This window comes from Cnephaeus nilssonii (genome assembly GCF_951640355.1).
Source record: "Cnephaeus nilssonii genome assembly, chromosome: 4".
Classification (NCBI taxonomy): Eukaryota; Metazoa; Chordata; class Mammalia; order Chiroptera; family Vespertilionidae; genus Cnephaeus; species Cnephaeus nilssonii.
The window spans coordinates 108,182,201-108,203,427 of record NC_137075.1 but is presented as its reverse complement, the minus strand read 5'-3'; the positions used below and the strand labels follow the sequence as shown (position 1 = coordinate 108,203,427).

Genomic DNA, 21,227 nt, shown 5'->3' with positions numbered 1-21,227 from the left:
AACAACAGAAAACTTCTTAAACATGAAGAAGCAGATCAGCTGATTCACTGACCTGTATTTAACTGCCCATTATTTTCACTGTAGGCATGTGAGTCAAAACAGAAATGTTACTGTGCACACACAAGCACGCAGCACAGGGCAATTACCGATTCTTTTCTGGTCTGAGATGTCTAGTTCTGGTTCAACGAATGGTTTCAGTTCGTCCTCCTCGTGCCCTGCGTTGATCCACCTGTCCTTCATGATTTGCTGAAAGGTGAACTGCTTATTAGTAGCAGAAAAGAAAACATTCTGATAATCACAATATGTAGAAAAATTTACTTTCCACATTTCATTGATTATAGCTCAAAGGGTAACTTTAAAAAAAGTTTTCAATGTCTCAATTCCTGCTTTAAAAGCTCTAGGACAGTTTTCAACACAGCTTCCAAGCCAAGTTCTAAAAATACTTGAGAGACTCCAAAGTTACTTATTTCCCCTGATGTGATTACCTCCAGAGTGCCTCGCTTTATTGGATTTAGCACCAGGAAACGTTTGAGAAGGTTTTCACAGTCTGTAGACATGTAGAAAGGGATTCTGTACTTCCCTCTTAACACTCTCTCTCTCAGTTCCTTTGGGAAGAAAGAGAGGAAAGAAAACTAGTGAGTCAAGTTTGAGGTTAAAAAAGACCCCCTGACTCCATCCTAACAAAACATTGAAATAGTAACAGCCATCATTTCACAACCCTTCCCGCTTTCACAAAACCTGGATGCAACAGCTGCTTCTACCTTTAGGTTCTGTCCGTCAAAGGGGAGCGACCCGCTGACCAGAGTGTACAGAATGACGCCGAGGCTCCACACGTCCACTTCCGGCCCGTCGTATTTCTTGCCCTGGAAGAGCTCTGGGGCTGCATATGGAGGACTCCCACAAAACGTATCCAGTTTACTGCCAACAGTAAATTCATTGCTAAAACCAAAGTCAGCTATTTTAATGTTCATATCAGCATCTAACAATAGATTTTCAGCCTAGAGGGAAAACATCAAGACAAAAATGAAATTTAACCAACATATATTTAGAACTATGATAGAATTAGGCATTTCATAAAAGCCTTTTGTAATGATATAAAGTTAATAGATCTTAATGAATGAGAAAACATTCTTTCCACAAAAAAAGAAGGTAAATCAGAATTTCTAATTTAACATTAAGAACCGATAAGAGAACAAGGTATAAATTAATTCTAGCAATAATTTAAACAAATTCCACATGATAAAAAAAAGCACACAAACTTTTAATAAATAGTCCTTTTTAATTAAGACTGATAGGAGACTTTTAAAAAAAGGAATACTAGCTTTACGTGGACAGCCACCTTTCATAAAACCACTAAATGCTTATATAATGGCAATGATTGGGGGTGAGGGGGATTTGTAAACCTCACTCAAGAATCAGATCACAGTGACTTTATTATTTCAACAAGCATTTACCATTTACAATTACACACCAGGCGTTATGTTATGTCAGTGTCTGGGTACCTAACAATAAACAAGGGTCTCTGCCCTCAGGAAGCCCCTCATTTAGAAGGGGAGACGCAGAAAGGAAGTGCTGCGACACCGGAGTGGGACCGGGGCGGCCTGGCGGCAGGAAGGGCCCCCGAAGGGAAGCAGTCAGAGCTGCAGCTCCAAGGCTTAGCTGCCACTCGTGGGCATGTCCAGGAATGAGGTGACTTTCAGGCAGAGCAGTCTGAAAACCCAGAGGGTGAGAGAGAACGTCTGGCCAAGAAATAAAGGGAGAGTGGAGAGAGGCAGAGAGGGTGGCGGGGGACGAGGGTGGCTGAGTCACAAAGGGCCGCGAAGTGACTAGGAGTCAGGAAGTTCGGGCTTTCAACCTCAGGGCAATGGGAGGACTGAAGAGTGGTCAAGCGGGGCAACAACCATCTTCCTTGTGTCTGCAGAAGAATATTCTGGCTGCAGTGTGCGAAACACGAGGGAGGGAGGGAGGGAGGGAGGGAGGGAGGACACTGGAAGCAGGGAAGACCAGGCAAGAAGCTGGTGTGGTGATCAAGTCCAAGACACTGGCGGTCTGAACCAGGACAGGGGGAGGCACAGGAAGGACCGCGGTCAGGAGACATGGAGGGAACAGGCGCAAAAGGACCTGGGACCGAGTGAGGCTAGAGCAGTGGTCGGCAAACTCATTAGTCAACAGAGTGGCAAATGGTGGCTCGCGAGCCGCAGTTTGCCGACCACTGGGCTAGAGCAAAGGCGAGGGCACCTGGATGAGAAACGAACATTCCGGTTTCGGAAGGAGGACATGTAGGTCGTGAGCTTGCTGAGCCCGCGGTGCCGAGGGCAGCTTACCAGTAGGTGACGGTGTCCTTTAGTGGCTGGAGAGCGGGCGGGAGGGGGCTCTGGCTAGGGATGGAACGGGGTCATCAACACAAGCAGCCACTGCAGCTACCAGAGGGGTGTGAATGCAGGGAGGGGTGCGGAGAGGACCATGCGAGTGGGTGACAATTCTGTGAGGTGAGAGGCAGTGGGGACAAGTTAAGACAGAATATAGACAGTGTTTCGAGAAACATGGCTGGGCCGGGGAGAAGACAAAAAGGAAGATCTAGAAGGGGAGCTGGGTGGAAGTGTTTTGGTAAAAGGTGGCACAGACTTGAGCATGCTTTCGTGAATGCTGCTGGTGAGAAGGCAGCCGAGAGGGAAGAGACAGGAGGCAACAGCTAGAAGGCAGCCGCACGCAGAGGACCCGGAACACAGAGCGGGGCCAGCAGAGGCGCCCCCTGCCCTGTAGCGAGAGGGCAGCGGAGAGGGGAAGGGGGGGTGCGGGTGCAGCTAAGTGAGGCCTGCTGGGAGGGAGGGAGTTTCTGCTGAATGTCTCTATTTCCCTGTGAAGCGGGAAACCTGATCCTCTGCAGGAGCGAGGGCAGAGGGAGGACGGACGGGAAGGAGGCTCCCGCAGCCACTGCGGAAGGAGCAGCAGGCACGGCCAGGCCCCGAGGCCGCCGTCTGTCCAGTGAGGGTGCATGTCCAGAGCCCCGTTAGTTTGCTGGTGTGATGGTTTTTCGCCACAAACCAACTACAAGCTCCTTTAACTGCGATGTAAATTACTTCTAGCAAACCCATTTTTCTTTCTTTTTAATGCTGTTTACTGTAACTGGATCAGAGGGCTCGATTACTAGAAGATTTATTTTGTCATCCGTAACAGCAGCCTAATTCACGCCTCCTCGTGGCCACGGCTGCCCGGAGAAGCGCACGCACAAACGGAGCGCCCTCTGAGGGCGCGGACTCACCTTGAGGTCTCTGTGAACGATCCGCTTCTGGTGGCAGTACTGGACCGCAGACACGATCTGGACAGGAGAGATGCCACGTTAATAGTCCTCCCGGGTGCAGATTCGTAATTCAGATGCAAGTCCGTCACAGGTGCTCACATGCTGGATACGCAGTGAGTCCTTGACTGTCTGCATGGGTCTCTAAATATGATCTCCTCATGCTCTGAACTTTCTAATTTGAAGAAGTTCAGGAGTGAGGCAAGAAGAGATGGGTGCGGATGTCCTTCCTGCTCTCTCCATTAACTGGAAATTCTGCCTCTTCTGGGGCCCTCCTCCTCGACATGCCAGTACTTTTGAGTGGTTCCTGGGCCCAACAACCACCAGGATCTGGGGGCTCTGGCTGCCCCAGGCCCAGGCCCAGATGTCTCAGGTGCAACCTTAGCTCACCCTGTAACCCGCTCCAAGCCAAACTGGCAGTCCCAGACCCTCCACAGCCAGGTGCCACCCAGGTTGGTTCTCCTGGTAATTACTTTCCTTCCCAGCCCGTCTGCTCCCTGCCACACTCTCTCCTTTGTCTGATGTGGGTTCAAGGACAGCAAAAGCTACTTCCCTTCTCGAAGGACCTGATTCCTCTGCATTAAAGTAGAGGAGTGTGACATACGTGCACCACGTACCATGACAACCTTTGCTGCCATCTCAGTAGGACCCGCCTACTCTCAGCAGATACTGTGCTTTCAGTCAGCTTTTCATGAGTCCTGTGACTGAACTGTGAATCAACCGTTTTGCTGAAATTTCACACTTACTTTCAAGTCTCCTTTTCTAATTATAAGTCTATATGCTCATTATAGAAATCTCATGAAGTATAGAAGAGTTTATACAAATATGTAAAATAATGCAATAATTAATAAATACAAGAATACACTGTTCCACGTACTCACAACTGTAACGCTGCTTTTGCCCTGTCCTGTATATGCCTCTCCTACCACCAAAGAGAGAGACCATCTCCTGTTATTTTGGTTAAGTATTTTGTATGTAAACAAAACCGGGGTTATAATGAAAATACCACTTATTTCTCTCAATCATTATCAAATGTGAATTGTAAGCCACACGCACACACCTACACTGGACATAAAAACTCAGAGGGCTGCTCTATCCGTTGGTATTTTGGCTCAGCATGAGCAGAGGGAGAAGCGGGGCTGGGCTGGGCTGGGCTGGGGCTGCAGAGTGAAGTGAAGATGCAGAAGCTCAGACCTCCTCCGCAGCAACACAGGCACTGAGCCTCCCATGCCAACATGCGGGGTTTGGAGCAGCTGACACTTGGGAAACGCTGTCTCTACTGTGTCAACAGGAAAACTGGCGAAGCGAAAGAGCTTTGTTTTCCCAGAACATAACAGGCTCCTTCCTAGGACACAGGTAACTTTTATCTGATTTCTGCCTGATCCCATTCCCTGATTGCCACCCAATACTGACATTTCTCTCTTAGGTCTGCTTTTGAATCAGATTTCACAATTTCCTACGCTTTCTCAAAGAGATTAAAGAATTTTCTTCTTTTACCTCCAAAGAGCTCAAAGCTAAAATAATGCCACAATAACTTGAAAACTCTAAATAAATTGTTGGGTTTTTTGCCTTCTGCTTTTAAGCTAGAAGCAGTTACTTCCACAGGCTGAGAACCCGGATGTTCTCCAGGCTGGAACGGGAGTGCAAGCCTACTTCATTTCCCATCACACATGACAGAGCATCACTAACCCACCACCTCAGGGGCGAGGGGAGAAGGTGGAACCAGGAATCTAGTCTCTTTCTTTGGAAAGAACAAGAGCTCAGCCAAAAACTGAAAGCAGCGTAAGCGGGAGCTAGAGTGAGAGCGGGAAGGAGTGGGAAAAGAAAAGGCCATTTGCTGGTGAATATGGAAAGAAGGGCTGGCTTTTTGCTTTGTGTGGGGCATACGCTTCACTCTGTCATAAACAGAAAACCTTTTCTAGTCACAGTGATGCCCACTGTCAGTGGGTGGGAAGCGTGGCCATTAGAAACAGAGGCAGGAGAGGCGCCAGGGTGCCGGGCCCTTCCAGGCCGGATAAGGAAGTAGGAGCCCGGACTGACCCACTCCAAGTGCGGGAATGGAGCTCTCGCTGTCAGAGCGCAGACGCTGCCTTTCCTGGGTGTGCAGAGCCAGAGCAGCGCGCTTTCTGGACGCTGTTGGTGACCCAGCACGGAGCCACTGGAGCCGTGACAGTTTATCAAGTGCTAAGTCAACACTGAGGTAGTGGGATGCAACGGGAACACCCCTGGGAGGGGCTGGAACGCCCACAACCACAAGCCTGGGCACATGGCTAAGGACCCCATCCTTATCCTTAGCCCCGGGGGCCGTACGAACTCAGAGCTCGGCTGTGCGAGTCAAGCTCAGAGCCCTGCCGGACGCCCGCTTCACCAGACACGCTGCCCCCGCAGCTGCCGGCCCCGAGACGGACACCCGCCTCTCCACCCGCAGGCGCCCCAGTGACGGGGACTGCCTGCTAGAGTAGACGCTTGCTCCACTCCCATCTCGTAGCCCCTCCTCTGCGTAACCTGCGTGTGATTCACTGGCTTACTGGGGAGGTCTCCCCTATAAACCTGGCACTGTGGAAAGACACAACCTGTACGTTTTGGGGACACTCCCTTGCTCATGACCCTAGACCAATTAAGGTTCCTCAAATAAAGGCTTCAGAATTCCTGAAGAAAACTAACAATCACCATGGGGGAATGTCCCAGTCCCTCCGACAGCCAGGCTGCCCAGGGGAAGGGCAGCGAGGGCAGAGGAGTTGGGGGTCAAGTGCCAAAAGGCCCCGAGGGGGGCCCAGGCTCCAAGCTGCTGCCGCTGGCCTTCTCCTCAGCTGTAACCCACAGCCCATTGACGCTGCCTCAGACACATCCATCTGAACGGGAAGGAATGGACATTTTATGAGACAAAAAAAAATAATGGTTTTTAGGTGGCCAATTTATAAAAATTAGTACAGCTATGAAAAGGGCCAGACTTGTTTTGTAATAAAGAGAAACTGGAGTTTCCTTCCATAGACAACAGAATAAAATAATAGAACTGAAAAGAACTTCAGAATTCAACAAGTATAACTTCCTTTCTTTTTTTCCAAAAAAAAAAAAAAAGTTTTATATGTATTTATTGATTTCAGAGAGAGGAAGGGAGAGGGAGAGATAGAAGCATCAATGATGAGAGAGAATCACTGATCGGCTGCCTCCTGCACCCCTCCACTGGGGATCGAGCCCGCAACCCGGACATGTGCCCTAACCGGAAACCAAACAGTGACCTCCTGGTTCACGGGTCGATGCTCAACCACTGAGCCACACTTGCCAGGCAATTTTCACTTTTTATAAATAGAAAAACTGAGGCTCAGAGAAGTAAAATGATAGACAAAAATTAGTTTCAACTTTGATATTTAATAGGTTTCAATTCCAAGTACCATTAATATTTTTAAGCTTTTAAAATTAAACTTATTAATAAGCCCTTAACCATAAACACTAAACAAATCAAGAGAGGCAAATGTTATGAGAAATCTTAAAAATCAGCTAAAACTGCCTTTCCAAATACTGTGAAAGCTTTAAAGGCTCCTATCTATACTCTACCTTGACAATCTTAAATGTGAATAAAATAAAAATTTCCAAGTTCTGAGAGAAATGAGGCTGCCCTGCCATTTCAATAAAGAGCCTGTAGCCATGGGAGCACAGCCCAGGTGAAAGTGTGAAGCACCCGCTCCTTCCCTTCCCTTCCCTGCCCTGCGTCAGGGTGGACAGCGCCGCGCCACTCGTTCTGGTAAAGAGAGTTTTGCTGGAAGCGATCGTGTGAGCCGTCATTTACATATTGTCTGAAGCTGTGTCTGTGCTACAACTGCCGAGTGACACTGCTCCCACAGAGACCGGACGGCCCACAGCGCCTGAAATGCTTACTATGTAGCCCTCTACAGAACAAGCGTGCTAATTCCTAGTCTAACAACAACACAACATAAGGAGTAAACATTTCCTGAGTTTTGATGTCACAGGACCAGGCATCAAATTTTGGGTGAATTATTTAATCTGCCTGTGCTCGTTTCCTTATTTCTAGGAAATGAGCATAATACTCCTTAACTCACAAGGCTGCTGGGTTTACGTTAATGTAGGTAAAGCACTTATCCCCATGCCTGGCAGGTAGTGATCAATCAATAAATGGGAATTACTATTGTTAAAAACTTGGAAATAGTTTTAATTAGTATAATCATAGATATTATGAAAGACTCTGGTTTTTAAGGCTCAACTGTCAAAAACTAAAGTTAAGAGTGAGGCTAACCCCGCTGGCGTGGCTCAGTGGTTGAGCATCGACTTATGACCAAGGAGGAGGTCACGGTTCGATTCCCAGTCAGGGCACAGGCCCTGGTTGGTGGCTCAATCCCCAGTGTGGGGCGTGCAGGAGGCAGCTGATCGATGATTCTCTCTCATCACTGATGTTTCTATCTCTCTCTTCCTCTCTGAAATCAACAAAAATATATTTAAAAACAAACAAAAAAACCTGAGGCTAAAACCCCAATTACAAAGCCAGAAACAGAAACCAAGGCTAGCTCTAAAAAAGGGCCTTAGGCACAAAGGCACTTAATAAATTTTTGTTGAACTGAATGGCCAACCCCTGCTCCATCCAATGGTCCTACAACCATTTATATGTGCAGACACCTGTTCGTTTCAGGGTTTAATTGAGATTACTTTATCAATTAATAAACTAAAGGTACCTTAATTCATACCTGTCTAAATTTAGCTCTTGCTTCTTTTTCCTTCATTCTTCCATGTGCAACCAAATAGTCAAACACTTCACCTATAATTGAGAGAAATAAAAGTAAAAAGAAGTCCTACTTCTGAGCATTAATTTCCCATAAATCGATAATGTTTCATTCTTAGCAATGCCTTAATTTTATTTTTAAATATAGGTATGAAGATAAACAGAAATATGTGGAATTTAAACTAAGTTAGCCTTAAGTTCAATTATAGGTAAAATTCATCTACAAAATCTTAAAGCTAGATAAAAGCCCTGAAATTAAATTATAAACTTTCATTTTAAATATCATTTTTAATGTGTTTAATAAAAACTTAGCAATGAAAATTAAAAGTTAAAATGGATGTTATTTTTGTTAAAAGAGGAAGTCTTCACTGTAGGACTATGACAAACTAGCACTTCCTGAATATATTCATTCATTCAACAAATATTTATTGAGTGCCTACTAACTGCCAGGCACTGTTCCAGGCTCTGGCGAAACAGAGCAGTGAACAAAGCCAAGTCCCTTTCCGCGCGGCGTTTCCATTCTAGTAGCGGAGACAGGCAGCAGACAGACAAGTGACTAGACAGTGTGTCAGGCGATAAGAAGTGTTGGGGAGAGAAAATGGGCAAAGGGACAGGAAGTGTGCAAACGTCTTGCTGACCACTGTGAGCACGGAGTGAGGGCAGCAGTGGGTGGGCACAGGAATGGGTAGGAGGGTGAGGTCCTGAAGAGCCTGGTGGGCTTTGGTAAGGATTCGGGCACAGCGCCAAGTGAGAGCAGAGGAGAATATGAAATGGCTGACCTCCTACAAGGATCACTCTGGCTGCTAGAGGGAGAAGCAGGTTAGGGGTGGGGAAGAGACAGGATGAGAGCGCTGGGCCTAGAGTGGGACACGGCAGCGATGTGAGAAGGGAGGGAATCAGGACAAAGTGTGGGGGTAAAGCCGGTGGACATTTCTTGGGGAAGAGGGGTGACATTCAACGAATGTATCAGTTCTGCCAATTGCTTATCAATATGGAATAAAGAAACACCTCTGAAATCCACAGAAAGAGGACTAATTTAACAAATGTGGTATAAACTGTGTTTAGGAAAGAATCCTGTCCACTTCATACAAACAAAGAATACTACCATCAGCTTAGTGACAACATTTGACAGAAACATTTTGCCTAGCCGGCGTGGCTCAGTGGTTGATTGTTGATCTATATACCAGGAGGCATGGTTTGATTCCTGGTCAGGGCACATGCCCAGGTTGTGGGCTCGATCCCCAGTGGGGAGTGTGCAGGAGGCAGCCGATCCATGACTCTCTCTCATCACTGATGTTTCTATCTCTCTCTCCCTCTCTGAAATCAATAAAAATATAAGAATATATTTTTAAAAAGATTTTGATACTTAAAAACAGCTGGTTCTAAACAAATATTTTTGAGGAAAAAGTCATTCTGAATTGTAATGAATATCTCTGCCTTTTTAAGCTTTTAGCCCTAACTCTAATACAGCTTTTAAAAAATATATTTTATTGATTTTTTACATAGAGAAAGGGAGAAGGAGAGGGATAGAGAGTTAGAAACATCGATGAGAGAGAAACATCAATTCAGCTGCCTCCTGCACACTCCCCACCGGGGATGTGCCCGCAACCAAGGTACATGCCCTTGACTAGAATCGAACCTGGGACCTTTCAGTCCACAGGCCGATGCTCTATCCACTGAGTCAAACTGGTCAGGGCTCTGATACATTTTTAAACAAGGGAGAATATTTTCCATTTATCACTTGATTGCATAATGATCTTTTAAAAGGTATTACATGTCAATTAACACCAAACTATTCATTTAACTGTGATGACTTCTGAAGTTAAATGTCAGCTCCAAAAATGTCAGCATTTGCTAAGGAAATGACCTTTCTATTTGTAAACAGAACACAGTGTCAAAACAAGTAGTTAAGCCCTAGCGGGTTTGGATCAGTGGATAGCGTGTTGGCCTGTGGACCGAAGGGTCCCCATTTGATTCTGGGACCTTGGTTGGGGCATATGCTGGAGGCAACCAATCGACGTCTCTCTCTCTCTCTCACCGATATTTCTATCTTTCCCTCTCTTTTCCACTCTCTAAAAATCAATGGAAAAATATACTCGGGTGAGGATTAAAAAAACAAACCAAGTAGTTAAAATGTGAAAACAACTAAAGATATATGCATATCATATGGAAAACAGTTTTGACTTAAAAAACAGTAATAGATTAGACCCACTAGTTATTGTGGTGGGTCGGTCCCTTCCTCACACCAACCCGCTTCCCCCTCTAGGAGCCAGAGTGATCCTTGCAAGAGGTCAGTCATTTAATATTCTCCTCTGCTCTCACAGATAAAATCCAAGTCTGTCAGAATAATTTTAAAACAATTTTATAAATTCAAATATAATATAAACCTCTTAAGAGTTTTAGGAACCATAAAATCATACTCACAATTACTGTTATAAATCAGGAATTCATCCCACATCTGTTTTTTCCTTATTAAAAACTAGAAGCCCAGTGCACGAAATTCATGCGTGTGTGTGTGGTGTCCTTCAGCCTGGTGTGTGTGTGTGTGTGTGTGTGTGTGTGTGTGTGTGTGTGTGTGTGTGTGTGGTGTCCTTCAGCCTGGCCTGCACCCTCTTGCAATTGGACATCTCTCTCGCAATCTGGGACCGCTGCCTCCTAACCACTCGCCTGCCTGCCTGATCGCCCCTAACTGCCTCTGCCTCTGCCCCCACCACCTCGGCTTCGTCCAGAAGGATGTCTGGAAGGTCATTCGGCTGTCCAGTCTAATTAGCATATTACACTTTTATAATTATAGATGTATTAGCACTCAGATTAAGCCGCTAAACTGAAAACCCCTAAAGGCTATCTATCTCTTAGAGAAAAAATAGCAAACAGTGGCTCTCTCCACCCAGGTCAGGGGCCCTGTGGTTGCTGGAAGGACACTGGACAGGACAGTTGAGAAAGCTCTTGGATGAAGGTTCAGGTCCTGCCACTAGTGATGGAACTGTTGGCATAGAACATCTTTCAAGGCTTTAATTTCATCTGTAAAAATTAGGTAGGTGTCCTGGATGATTTCTAAGATTCCTTCCAATTCTATAATTCACTGATTCTGCTAAACTGACAAACACCAGACTGGGGAGGAATCGGAAGTAAATCTAATGAAATTTTTTATTGTTCAAAATGGGGCAAACATAAACAATCAAACGGACGTCCTGAAAACTGACAGTGCTTTACTGAGATGATTAAAACCAACAGCCAAAGCCAACACACCGCCACCTCTGATGAGCGCTTTTTAATGCTTCTCAGAGGAGGACCCTGTTCGCAAGTCACTGAGAAACTCAGAGACTTATCAGGTCACTTATCAGGTCGCTCTGCCAACGAGGGGAACTGGATGGACTGACCCCACCTCTCTTTCCCAAAGCACATCCTCTTTCTACGAAAACTGGGTGCTTCTTAGATGTTTTTGTTTTTTTTCTTTAATATTTGTTATTGATTTTAGAGAGAGGAAAGGAGAGGAATAGAGAGACAGAAATATTGATGAGAGAGAAACATTGATCGGCTTCCTCCGCACACCCGGGCATATACTCTCACCAGGAATCAAACCAGTGACCTGTTGGTTCATGGGCTGATACCCAACCACTGAGGCACACTGGCTGGGCCAGATGTTTTTGTTTCGTTCACATATAAGAACAATCTGTACAACACTGTGCCTAGAACAGGTGGGAACAGAAAGCCATGGCCAACTATAGTGTCAGAAGGCTGGGCTCCAGGCCTGGCAAAGTGACCACAGTGAGACTTCCCAGCCTCCTTGCCTCAAGGATAAAGGCCATCACTCACTGCCTGGCCACATCATGGAGTCATTGTGAAGCTCAAGGAGCGATCAGGCAAGAGAAGGACTTGAGCGCTGATGAGGCTACACCAATGGAAAGGTTCTTAAGATTTACTCTGTAAGGAGACTAGAAAGTATTAGAACTCCATATAGATGTTCAGTTCTTTAATAATCCCTCAGCTCTTCCTACGACTAATCAATTGTGGAAAACCAACTACATTCTTCAACCACACATTTAAAATAGAAGGCACACAACTAATAATGAATTAGGAGTATGAAAAAGAGATGTCAGGGGTGTGCCTACTACTTGCTCACAACAGCCTTCCAATCTTTTATTCAATGGTTAACTCACTACAAGGAGGCTACAATTTAACTTTTGCTTTCAGATGTTATCATCTGGATAAAGGTGCTAATGAAAAACTAAAACTCTAACCAAAACAATTTAAGCTATACCATAGTCAAATAGAGTATGTCCCCAGTAGTTTATAATTTTATAAAGTTAACTAAATTCTTATTTGTTTAGAAAATGCTATGTGTCAGACACTGTGCTAGGAGTAGGAAACACCCAAAGATAAGCAGGACAGCTTCTGACCTCCACAAGCCACACAGGGTCCAACAACTACAAGCCTACTGTAAAATGAGAATCTTTGTGAAAGACAAGAGCTATAAATATATATTCATTTCTGAAAAATGTCTACATTTATATAAACTTGCAGGCAAATAATTACTAGTCCTTAATATTTAAGGAAAATCTAATTATTGCATTATAACCATCACTTCTGGCCTTGGGAAAGATGGACACCAATGACATTAAAATCTGATAAGGAAAAACAAGTTTATTTCAAACAGGCTAATATCCAGGTATATTTAAAAATCTAAGTACTTGAAATAAATAAAATGTGGTGTAGACACGCGCGCATGCGCGCACACACACACGAGTATTATTCAGTCTTAAAAAGGAAGGAAAGCCTGTCACATGCTTCAACATCGATGAGCCTTACGGGTATTATGCTGAGTGACATAGGCAGTCAAAAGGACAAAAACTGTATGATTCCACTCATATAGGTCCCTAGAGCAGTCCAAGTCATAAAGACAGAAAGCAGAACGTGGCTGCCAGGGACTGGGGGTGGAGGGAGCAGGGAGGCAGTGTTTAATGGGACAGAGCTATAGTTTTGCAACATGGAAAAAGTTGTGTGGATAGATGGTGGTGATGGTTACACAACAATGTGTATTACTTAATGCCACTGAACTGTACACTTTAAGTGGTTAAAACTGTAACTTTTATGCTGTGTAATTTTACCACAATAAAAAAATCCAAGTATCTGGATATTGTCCATTTAAAATGTCAATAGTGAAACAATGACAACCCACAGAACTGCTAACAGCGGGCTCTCTGACTTTCACCCTCGTGTATTATGACTGTGCACAGTAAAGAAACGCAGCAACGATCAATGTGGGCGTGTGATGTGCGCTTCCCAAAGGAAAGAAAGAAAAACAGGGATCAGCTCCTTACCTCCGCTTGCATACTCCATGATTAGGTAGAGTGTTTTGTCAGTTTCGATGACTTCAAATAACTTCACTGGGGGAGGGAGAGGATACAGAAGAAACAAATGTTTGTGTGCATACACCACGTACATATAAACTGTAACTACAAAAAGTAACTATTTTATGTTTAAGATTTTAATAGAGGGCGCTCTAAAAACTGCTTTTACGACATTTATTATATATTACAACAACAACAGAAAATATTTTGTAAGGCCTTGGAATTCCATAAAAATAATGATTCTTTCTGGGTGCCGGAAGCGTGTTCCTCGGCGTGCACTCACAGCCTGGTGGGGTGTGCCTGCCCCATGCTCTCGCTGCCTGGCAGGGCGGCTGTCCCGGTAGCTGCCTTCCCAGCAGCTCTTCCCCTGCACCTCAGGAAAAGCCTTATTTCACATTCAAACGGCAGGGACTGCTCAGGTCTACTCTACTTCCGCAAGTGCAAATCTATTTACTTTTCGTTCTGGCTTCAAGGATATATATAATTCCACCTGAGACTTATATTGCTTGGGAAACAAATTCTCCAAAAAACAAGGTTCCTTTGTTACTATTCTGAAGCCAGCGATGGAAAGAAGTAGAAGGGATTATACTGTGATTAACTGAAAAGAACTTTTAAAAGAATTCTTTTCAATGGGTCAGAGTAACTTTATCATACCAGATCCTGTGACAGAGAAATAACCTTCCGATTACTGCTAATTCATAAAACCATAAAAAAATCAAATACATATATTTTAAAATAAAACTAAATTTCTAAAGCTATCAAATCAATGTTTTGCATTATCTACTTTATTCTGGTAATACAGACTTGAAAATTAAATTTACCAAAGGGTGGGGGGAATGCTAGTCTTTTATATTTGGGGCTATTTTCTGATGTTTTAACAGAGAGTAATAGGCCAAATAAAATACCTAACATAGTATTTAATATATGTTTGTTGAACTAATGAATAAAACTATCATTTTTCTAAGATGATATATTTGGGTTATCAAGAAAAATCATTGAGATAAATTTAAGACATATATGCTGGAAAACCATCAACATATAAACAAAACCTTTCTCAAATTCCAATGCAAATATTAGCTCTCCTGGGAAAACGATTTTAATCCAATAGTAAATTTTTAGACATTTAAATCTATTATCAAAGATAATGGATCAAAGATAGGTCAGTTAGTAATAAGTAGAGAGAACTCCAATCAGGGTACAACTTAATTAAAAAATAAAATAAATATGCTTAAGTTAGCTAGTTCTAGGCAGTAGTAATAAGAAGTGTTTTGGATGAGAAGTTAGAATTTAAAATTCAGAGTTGGCTTGCTAACCAAAGGGTTGAAACAAAAAATGAAGAAAGGTTTTCTTTTTATTATATTCCTTATTTTTCTTTTCTCCAAACATATATTTTACTGATTTTAAGATGTATAGTTTTTCACTTTTTAACTAATATCACTGATAATGGGATGATGGCTTCGTAGCATTGTTTTCTTCCACCTCCTAGAAGTGATTCTGATAGTAAACTGATACAACTGGCTGTCTTAAGAGTTATTTCACTTGTTGTGTGTATATTTCACTATTCTTCTAATCAATATTTATTAAGTGTTCACTACCTACATGATAAAAGAGTTATTTTACTCTTGAAGTAATATTTTTAGACTGCAGGAGCTACTACTGTGTAAAGAAGCAGTTATATTCTTTTTAACTATTATGATATATGGGATCAAAAATTTCCATTGAGATATCTATACAACAGGCCAGGATTGGGGAATTTCACACTTTCATCTTGGTCTCACAATTATGATGAAGACAGGACCATGACCCTTCCTCATTTTTGAGCCCACCTCATCACACCCAGCAGAGCTGGGCAGAGGACACTTAAAACAAATCTGTGTCGTATAAAGCAATTCATATCAAATTCCCAGTAGATAACTATCCTATGTCTTTTTAAATGGTTCAATGTACAAGTATTTTCTTAGAAAGGGTCTATCTTTGAAAATCTTAACTCTGACTTAACAGAATTCCCTTCTCTCTAGCTATGAATTAAATACAACTATATTTTCCACTAATTAAAAAATTAGAATATTATAATCTAATTATAGATGTTTCTACTGCATTGAAGCTTTAAATTCAAATGTTTAGTATCTAAGCTTTTAACTCGTCTTTAGCAAATTTCAGAAAGTTAATACAAATGATAAACAGTTTGGAGATGTATTTTATTAAAAGTGTGCCTGGGCTGGGAGGAGGGAAGACATCTCTCTCCTGGAATACATGTTTAACTTTATGAGATAGTTTCAAGAATGTATTTAGACACAAAAATACTTAAGAAAGCAGAAAGTACCTATGTTTGGATGATTTAAAATCTTCATTATTCTTACTTCTCTGAAGAGCTAAAAAACAAACACACAATGCCCCCGAAACAGGTTATTACACATTATCTTCCACTGTTGCAATATAAGTTTAACTTTTACCCAGAGAACCGATTCACTGGTAACGCCCAGTACTTCACATCTAAGACAAACACCAAGTACAGGGTAACTGTGAAGTCGCTTTAACCCAATACCACGCGCCTCAACTTTCTCTTGTGAAAAAGCAGAGGTGCCAGAGGAGAATGCCCCTTTGCTGTCTTGAACACATAAGATGGGATCCAGGCAAGAACAGTTTGTGGCTAAACTTCGTCTGACTCAGGTATATGAAAACCAAAACGTAGAGTCCCAGTGAACTGCATCCTGAGTGTATTAGGTTTATAATGCCAAGGAATTCTATGAGAGATTTTGAACAAAACCATGGCAGGAAGCCTCACAAGAGGTAGGTCATTTAGCATGGAAGCTGAGGGACTTAATAACTGCCCCAATCAGCACTGCCTCACGTGCTCCCTTTTGTACTGTGTGTGACTGGCCTTGGCCGCTGGGACACGAGTGACTTGGAGGCAAGCAAGGGCAGGACAGAAGGTTTGCGCAGCGGGGCTTGCTTTCCTGGAATGATGTCGCCCTAACACGAAGACAGTTGAGCCTCTCTGAGGATGAAACACTGCACGTAGAGAGAGACCACTGTCCACCTGAGGTAGCCCACCATCTCGCCCCCGAATGCTGCCACAGGAAAAGCCAGGGGAGCCCAGCAGACAGACAGACTGCCCGTCAGGCCCAGCCAGCACACAGGGAGGAGAAACGTGAGGCTGCTGCTGGGTGAACAGGTGCTGGGACTTCAGAGGAGGGTCCCAGCTCATGGCCGGGCTGATCCAACATGACTCAGAAAACAACAGAAACTGAGGCCATCTTATCCAGCCCTCTTGCAGACTCGTGGAAACCAGAAAAGGAGGAAAAGACCTTCCCAAGTCCGTGGGAGTGTGGCCAGACCAGGTCTCCGAACACAGTCTCCTACCGCCGGCAGGAGCCAGGGCGGGCGGGGCTGGCTGAGCTGGCCCTCGCCCACCATATCTGACCTACAAGTGGCCTAGCAGCTCACTGCGAGCACGGAGAGACACGGACCTATCTGACCTACAAACCGAGCCCAGAGCTTAACAACATGGAACCAGGTGGACAGACTTCCTGTCTGGAACACTGACTCATCTCCGAAGGCGGGCGTTTTTTCCACCAACACAGACACCGCTGGTGGCTGGTGGCTGCTGCGGCCATTCTCAGATCTTAGGTGCCAGGTGAGAAGATAGCACCTGCCAACCACCCATCAGGCCGGAGTTCTCAGCTGCCCCCTGCCAAACTGACACAGAAACCCCGCGTTCCCATCTGTGAGAGCTGAAGGCGTAGCTGTAGTGGAGCCTCCCAGTCATTTCCACAACAGCCAGGTCAGAAGAGCTCCGGGTCGGCTGCCGTACCCCGCAGCTCGGGACACCGCATCTGGAGGGAAGCCCTGGCCAGGCGGCCTCCGGTCACCCCTCCGACCTCAGCTGTCACTGCTCCGGCCCCCTCGGTTCCTGTCAGGACCCAGCACACTCCCAGCTCTTTCTTTCCTCCGAGTCTTTTCTCCTTTCCAGCCTTCCGGTCTCAGGGAGATTCTCTGAAAACCTCTTCCGAGTCCGGCTCCCTTGCTTTACAGCATTCTTCCCTAGAATGTTTTTCAAGTTGGGACGGATGGTACATTTTGGTGTACCTACTTACTGCCACCTCACCATCCACAGGGAGCACAGCTGTCTCCTTTTAGCCCCCCCCCCCCCCCCCCCCCACACACACTCACACAGCTGAAACCAAGCCTGGCGCACACAGGGACTCATCTGTTTGAGAAATGTCTGCAGGAAAGCACTAACTCCCGGCAAGTACCACACCGCTGGCCAGACAGCAGGCTGAAAGAAGGCAACTGTTTTTAAAATTTCTCCTAGTAGTGCAGCATTGAAACAAAGTCATTAGAACCAAAGAGCAGAAAAAGATGGACTATTCTAGGAGTTCAGGGGGAGAAAGTCGTGTGTTGGATGGCACCATGGAGGAAAGTGGACTCGACAGGCCTGACAAAGGGCGCCCCAGCAGAAAGCGGGCTGTGCTCCGTGTATCTGAGTGGAGATCGGAGGTGTGACCAATGAGAACCAAGTGACCCGTCTGGCACCAGGCCCCCTGATCAGTCATGAGGGTGCTGGTACCAGCTGCAGTTTTCTGGGCCCCACCAGTCACCACATCGGAACTGGGCCTTGAGAATCTTACTTTTCAGCAAGCACCTAGGTCTGGTAGTTTTCTTGTTCTTTTAAAAAATATATATAATTTTATTAATTTTGGAGAGGGAGAGGGACAGAGGGAGAGGGACAGAGGAGGGAGAGGGGCAGAGGAGGGAGAGGGGCAGAGGGGGAGAGGGGGAGAGGAGGGAAAAGGAGGGGGAGGGGGAGAGGGAGAGGGAGGGAGAGGGAGACAGAAACATCAATAATAAGAGAGAATCATTTATCGCCTGCCTACTGCACACATCCCCAGTGGAGATTGAGCCCACAACCTGGGCATGTGCCCTGACCAGAAATCAAACCTCGACCTCCTGGTTATGTCAATGCTCAACCACTGAGCCACACCGGTTGGGCAGGTCTGGTAGTTTTTAAGAATGTCCACAAATTCCTTGACAATCTTCCCCTCCGAAGGAAGAACTTTGAGTATAGGGGCACTTAGTGATTTGCTTCTAAGGAACAGAGTAAGGCAGAAGCAATGGTGGGGGCTTAAGAGACTGGCCAGGCCAATAAAAGGCCCTGTGGCTCGGCGAGGACACTGAGTTCCCAGGGACAGGCCAGGTGGCAGGGAGACGTCACGCCCACAGGGGGGGCCTGCAGCTGGGGCTCTAACCGAAGAGCACCTGAGCTGGAACCAGCTGTCACTCCCTCACACAGGACTCAGAAACTGCGAGATGACAACGCTGAGCTGAAGTTGCTGAGCTTTGGAGCCATCAGAGAGCAGTAGACGACTGCTACACTACCGACACACAGAGGGTCCCTGGTTACAGCGGCGTCACAGAGGGACGAGCTGTGAAAACAGGGAAGATGCTGAGGTGAGGAGGACAAGCTAACTGTGCAGGCAGGAGCCGCCCAGGGTTCCCTCACGGGCAGTGCTATCAGAATCACGCTTACCTCTATCAGCAGAAATGAGTTACACTCACACCAAGGCAACCACGAGGGGGAGCAAGCCCGAGGCTAAGTTACCAAGTGCCCTGAGCCAGCAGCTTCACACCCATGATCACATCTAACGGAACCTCCCCACCTGTCAGGTGACCGAGAAAGGGAAGAAACTTGTCCAAGGCCCCCCCCAGCTAGGGGGTGCCAGACCGGGACTCGGAGCTGTCTGACTCCAAAGTCCACACGCACTCCAGGATTCCACGCAAACCCCTTTAAAATATTCAAGTAACATGACTGACAGAGTACAAGCTGCTGCTATAGGAAACCCCAGAGCAATAGGGGCTGGCAGAGAACTTCTTAAAAAGTCAACAATTTGCATATGTGATAATGCCAGAGATATCATACATTCAGATCAACTGTGAGCCTGATGGCTAAAGATAGTTAAATGTGCACAGAAATAATTTATTAAAGAAAACTGGAACGTCAGAAGTCCCCATCAGAGCTGTAAAAATAAGTTTTTAAAGTTTTGTTATAAAAGAACATTTAAGAGAAATTTATCTACTTCTACTGTCTTAATTCAACTTATTTTTATACATTTCCTTTCAATCTTAGCAGATGCTAGTCGTAAAAAATAAAATGGATACGCCTCGGTTCACTTGGTTGGAGTATCGCCCCGTACAGTAGGTCTCGGGTTTGATTCCAACACGTACTAGGTGTCAGGTTCGATCCCCAGCCCCACTTGGTCATGTTGGGAGGCAACGAGTCGATATTTTGCTCTCGCATCGATGTTTTCTGTCCCCCTCCTGACTTTCCCCTCTCTCTAAAAATCAATGAACATGGACTTGGGTGAGTATTAAAAACAAAAACCCAGAAATGTATAAAGTGAAAGAATTCTCTCTTCACTGAGCAATCGGCACCCTCCACACATCATCACGTCCTCTTGTCCTCTAGGAACTGGTACACAGGAGCCGAACAAACATCTCTGAAGGGAAAAACTCGGGACTCTGGTGATCAGAATACCAAGGACACCGAACCTACCACATCACATAATAAACAAGTGTCCCAATAGCCAGAACTTGGGATGTACAGGAATTCTCTTTGGGAAAAAACAATTTTACCAAGCAATATAAAAATGACATGAGCACATAACCGAGAGCACGGGGGGGGGGGGGGGAGCGGATGGGGAGTTCTCAACATAAAAGTGTGATCTAAACTCCGTGAGGAGGTCTGAGACAAAAGGAACGGGCCAAGAGGCGGAGTTACAAGGTGTGTGTGAGAAATAATGGAAGGAGTAAATGATCACCCTCTTCATTAACAGGACAGAGCTGCACTGTAAATCCAAGATGAATGAGTACATATTTAGCAGCCTTGGGTGGAGAAGGAGACACGGTCAGGAAATGTTCAGAGGGCAAGAGGAGGGAGGCTGTTGTAGCTGACACCCATGTTTGTGGATACGGATGCCACTGAGACAGGGAAGACACAATGGCGGGAAAGGCAAGGCAGGCTGGGGCTGGTTCCAGACACCCCGTGAGGGGCAGTTAAGTGACGACAGTGAGAGCACAGTTTGCACTTGGTGTTTAGGTCTGAAGCTCAGGACAGAAATCTGGGTACAGATTTCTAAATTCCGGGCTAAGACTCCCAGTGTAAAGAGAGCGCCCTCGGAAGGAAAGGAACCTCCTCACTGTGCAGAAGGAAAAGACGGGCTGGCCCGGGGACAAACATTTCAGAGAGAACAGTCCACACTGCGAGCTCAGAACAGGCAGGGAGAGAATGAAGGCCAGACGCTGGAGCGCAGACCGACCTGTGGGGTCAGAAATGGTTGATCTGCTCCTAGGTCCTAGATCCTAGAGCACCTCTGGGTGCTTCCTGAAGGAACGGCGAAGGAGGACACGCCTGCCTTCCCGCAGCCCGGTGCGGACACTGTCCCTCTCACCACGCTGAGCACAGCACCTCTGCTGAAAGCAAGAACAAATCCACGACCCTCGCAGGCAAAACCAAGGGAGAGGGGCTGGCAAAGCCCAGGGTTCATGGAGAAAAATGTGTCTTTACTTCTCTACACAGAGAAACATCTCTGGAAGGACCAAGAGAGGCTGATGCCACTGGTTGTCGCAAGGGAGTGCCCTGGGTGCTGGAAGTCAAGGGGCAGATGAAGACTTCTTTCTATGCTTTTGTGCCCTTTGAACTACATAACTACCTTACCTATCTCCCCCAAATCTGGATTTTACAGAAATGGATTGAGAAACAAAAAAGTGGGGTTTTGTTATTTAGCTAAAAGAGAAATTCCTGAAAAACAAAAAGTAGACAAAAATCACTGTGTTTTGATCACTTAGC

General features: G+C 45.4%; 1 protein-coding gene across 5 annotated transcripts in view; it reads right to left on the bottom strand.

Moving 5' to 3' along the window:
* The window catches only part of MARK3 (microtubule affinity regulating kinase 3), a 90,877-nt gene that overhangs the window by 22,603 nt on the left and 47,047 nt on the right, over positions 1-21,227 (bottom strand). For all 5 annotated transcript variants that reach the window (XM_079768040.1, XM_079768042.1, XM_079768041.1 and 2 more), the window contains exons 4-10: positions 15,705-15,753; positions 13,352-13,417; positions 7,996-8,066; positions 3,263-3,319; positions 762-998; positions 486-605; positions 147-246 (exon numbers count right to left, since the gene is read on the bottom strand). In XM_079768040.1, coding sequence (XP_079624166.1) covers positions 147-246; positions 486-605; positions 762-998; positions 3,263-3,319; positions 7,996-8,066; positions 13,352-13,417; positions 15,705-15,753 — 700 coding nt within the window. The remainder of the gene's footprint in view (positions 1-146; positions 247-485; positions 606-761; positions 999-3,262; positions 3,320-7,995; positions 8,067-13,351; positions 13,418-15,704; positions 15,754-21,227) is intronic.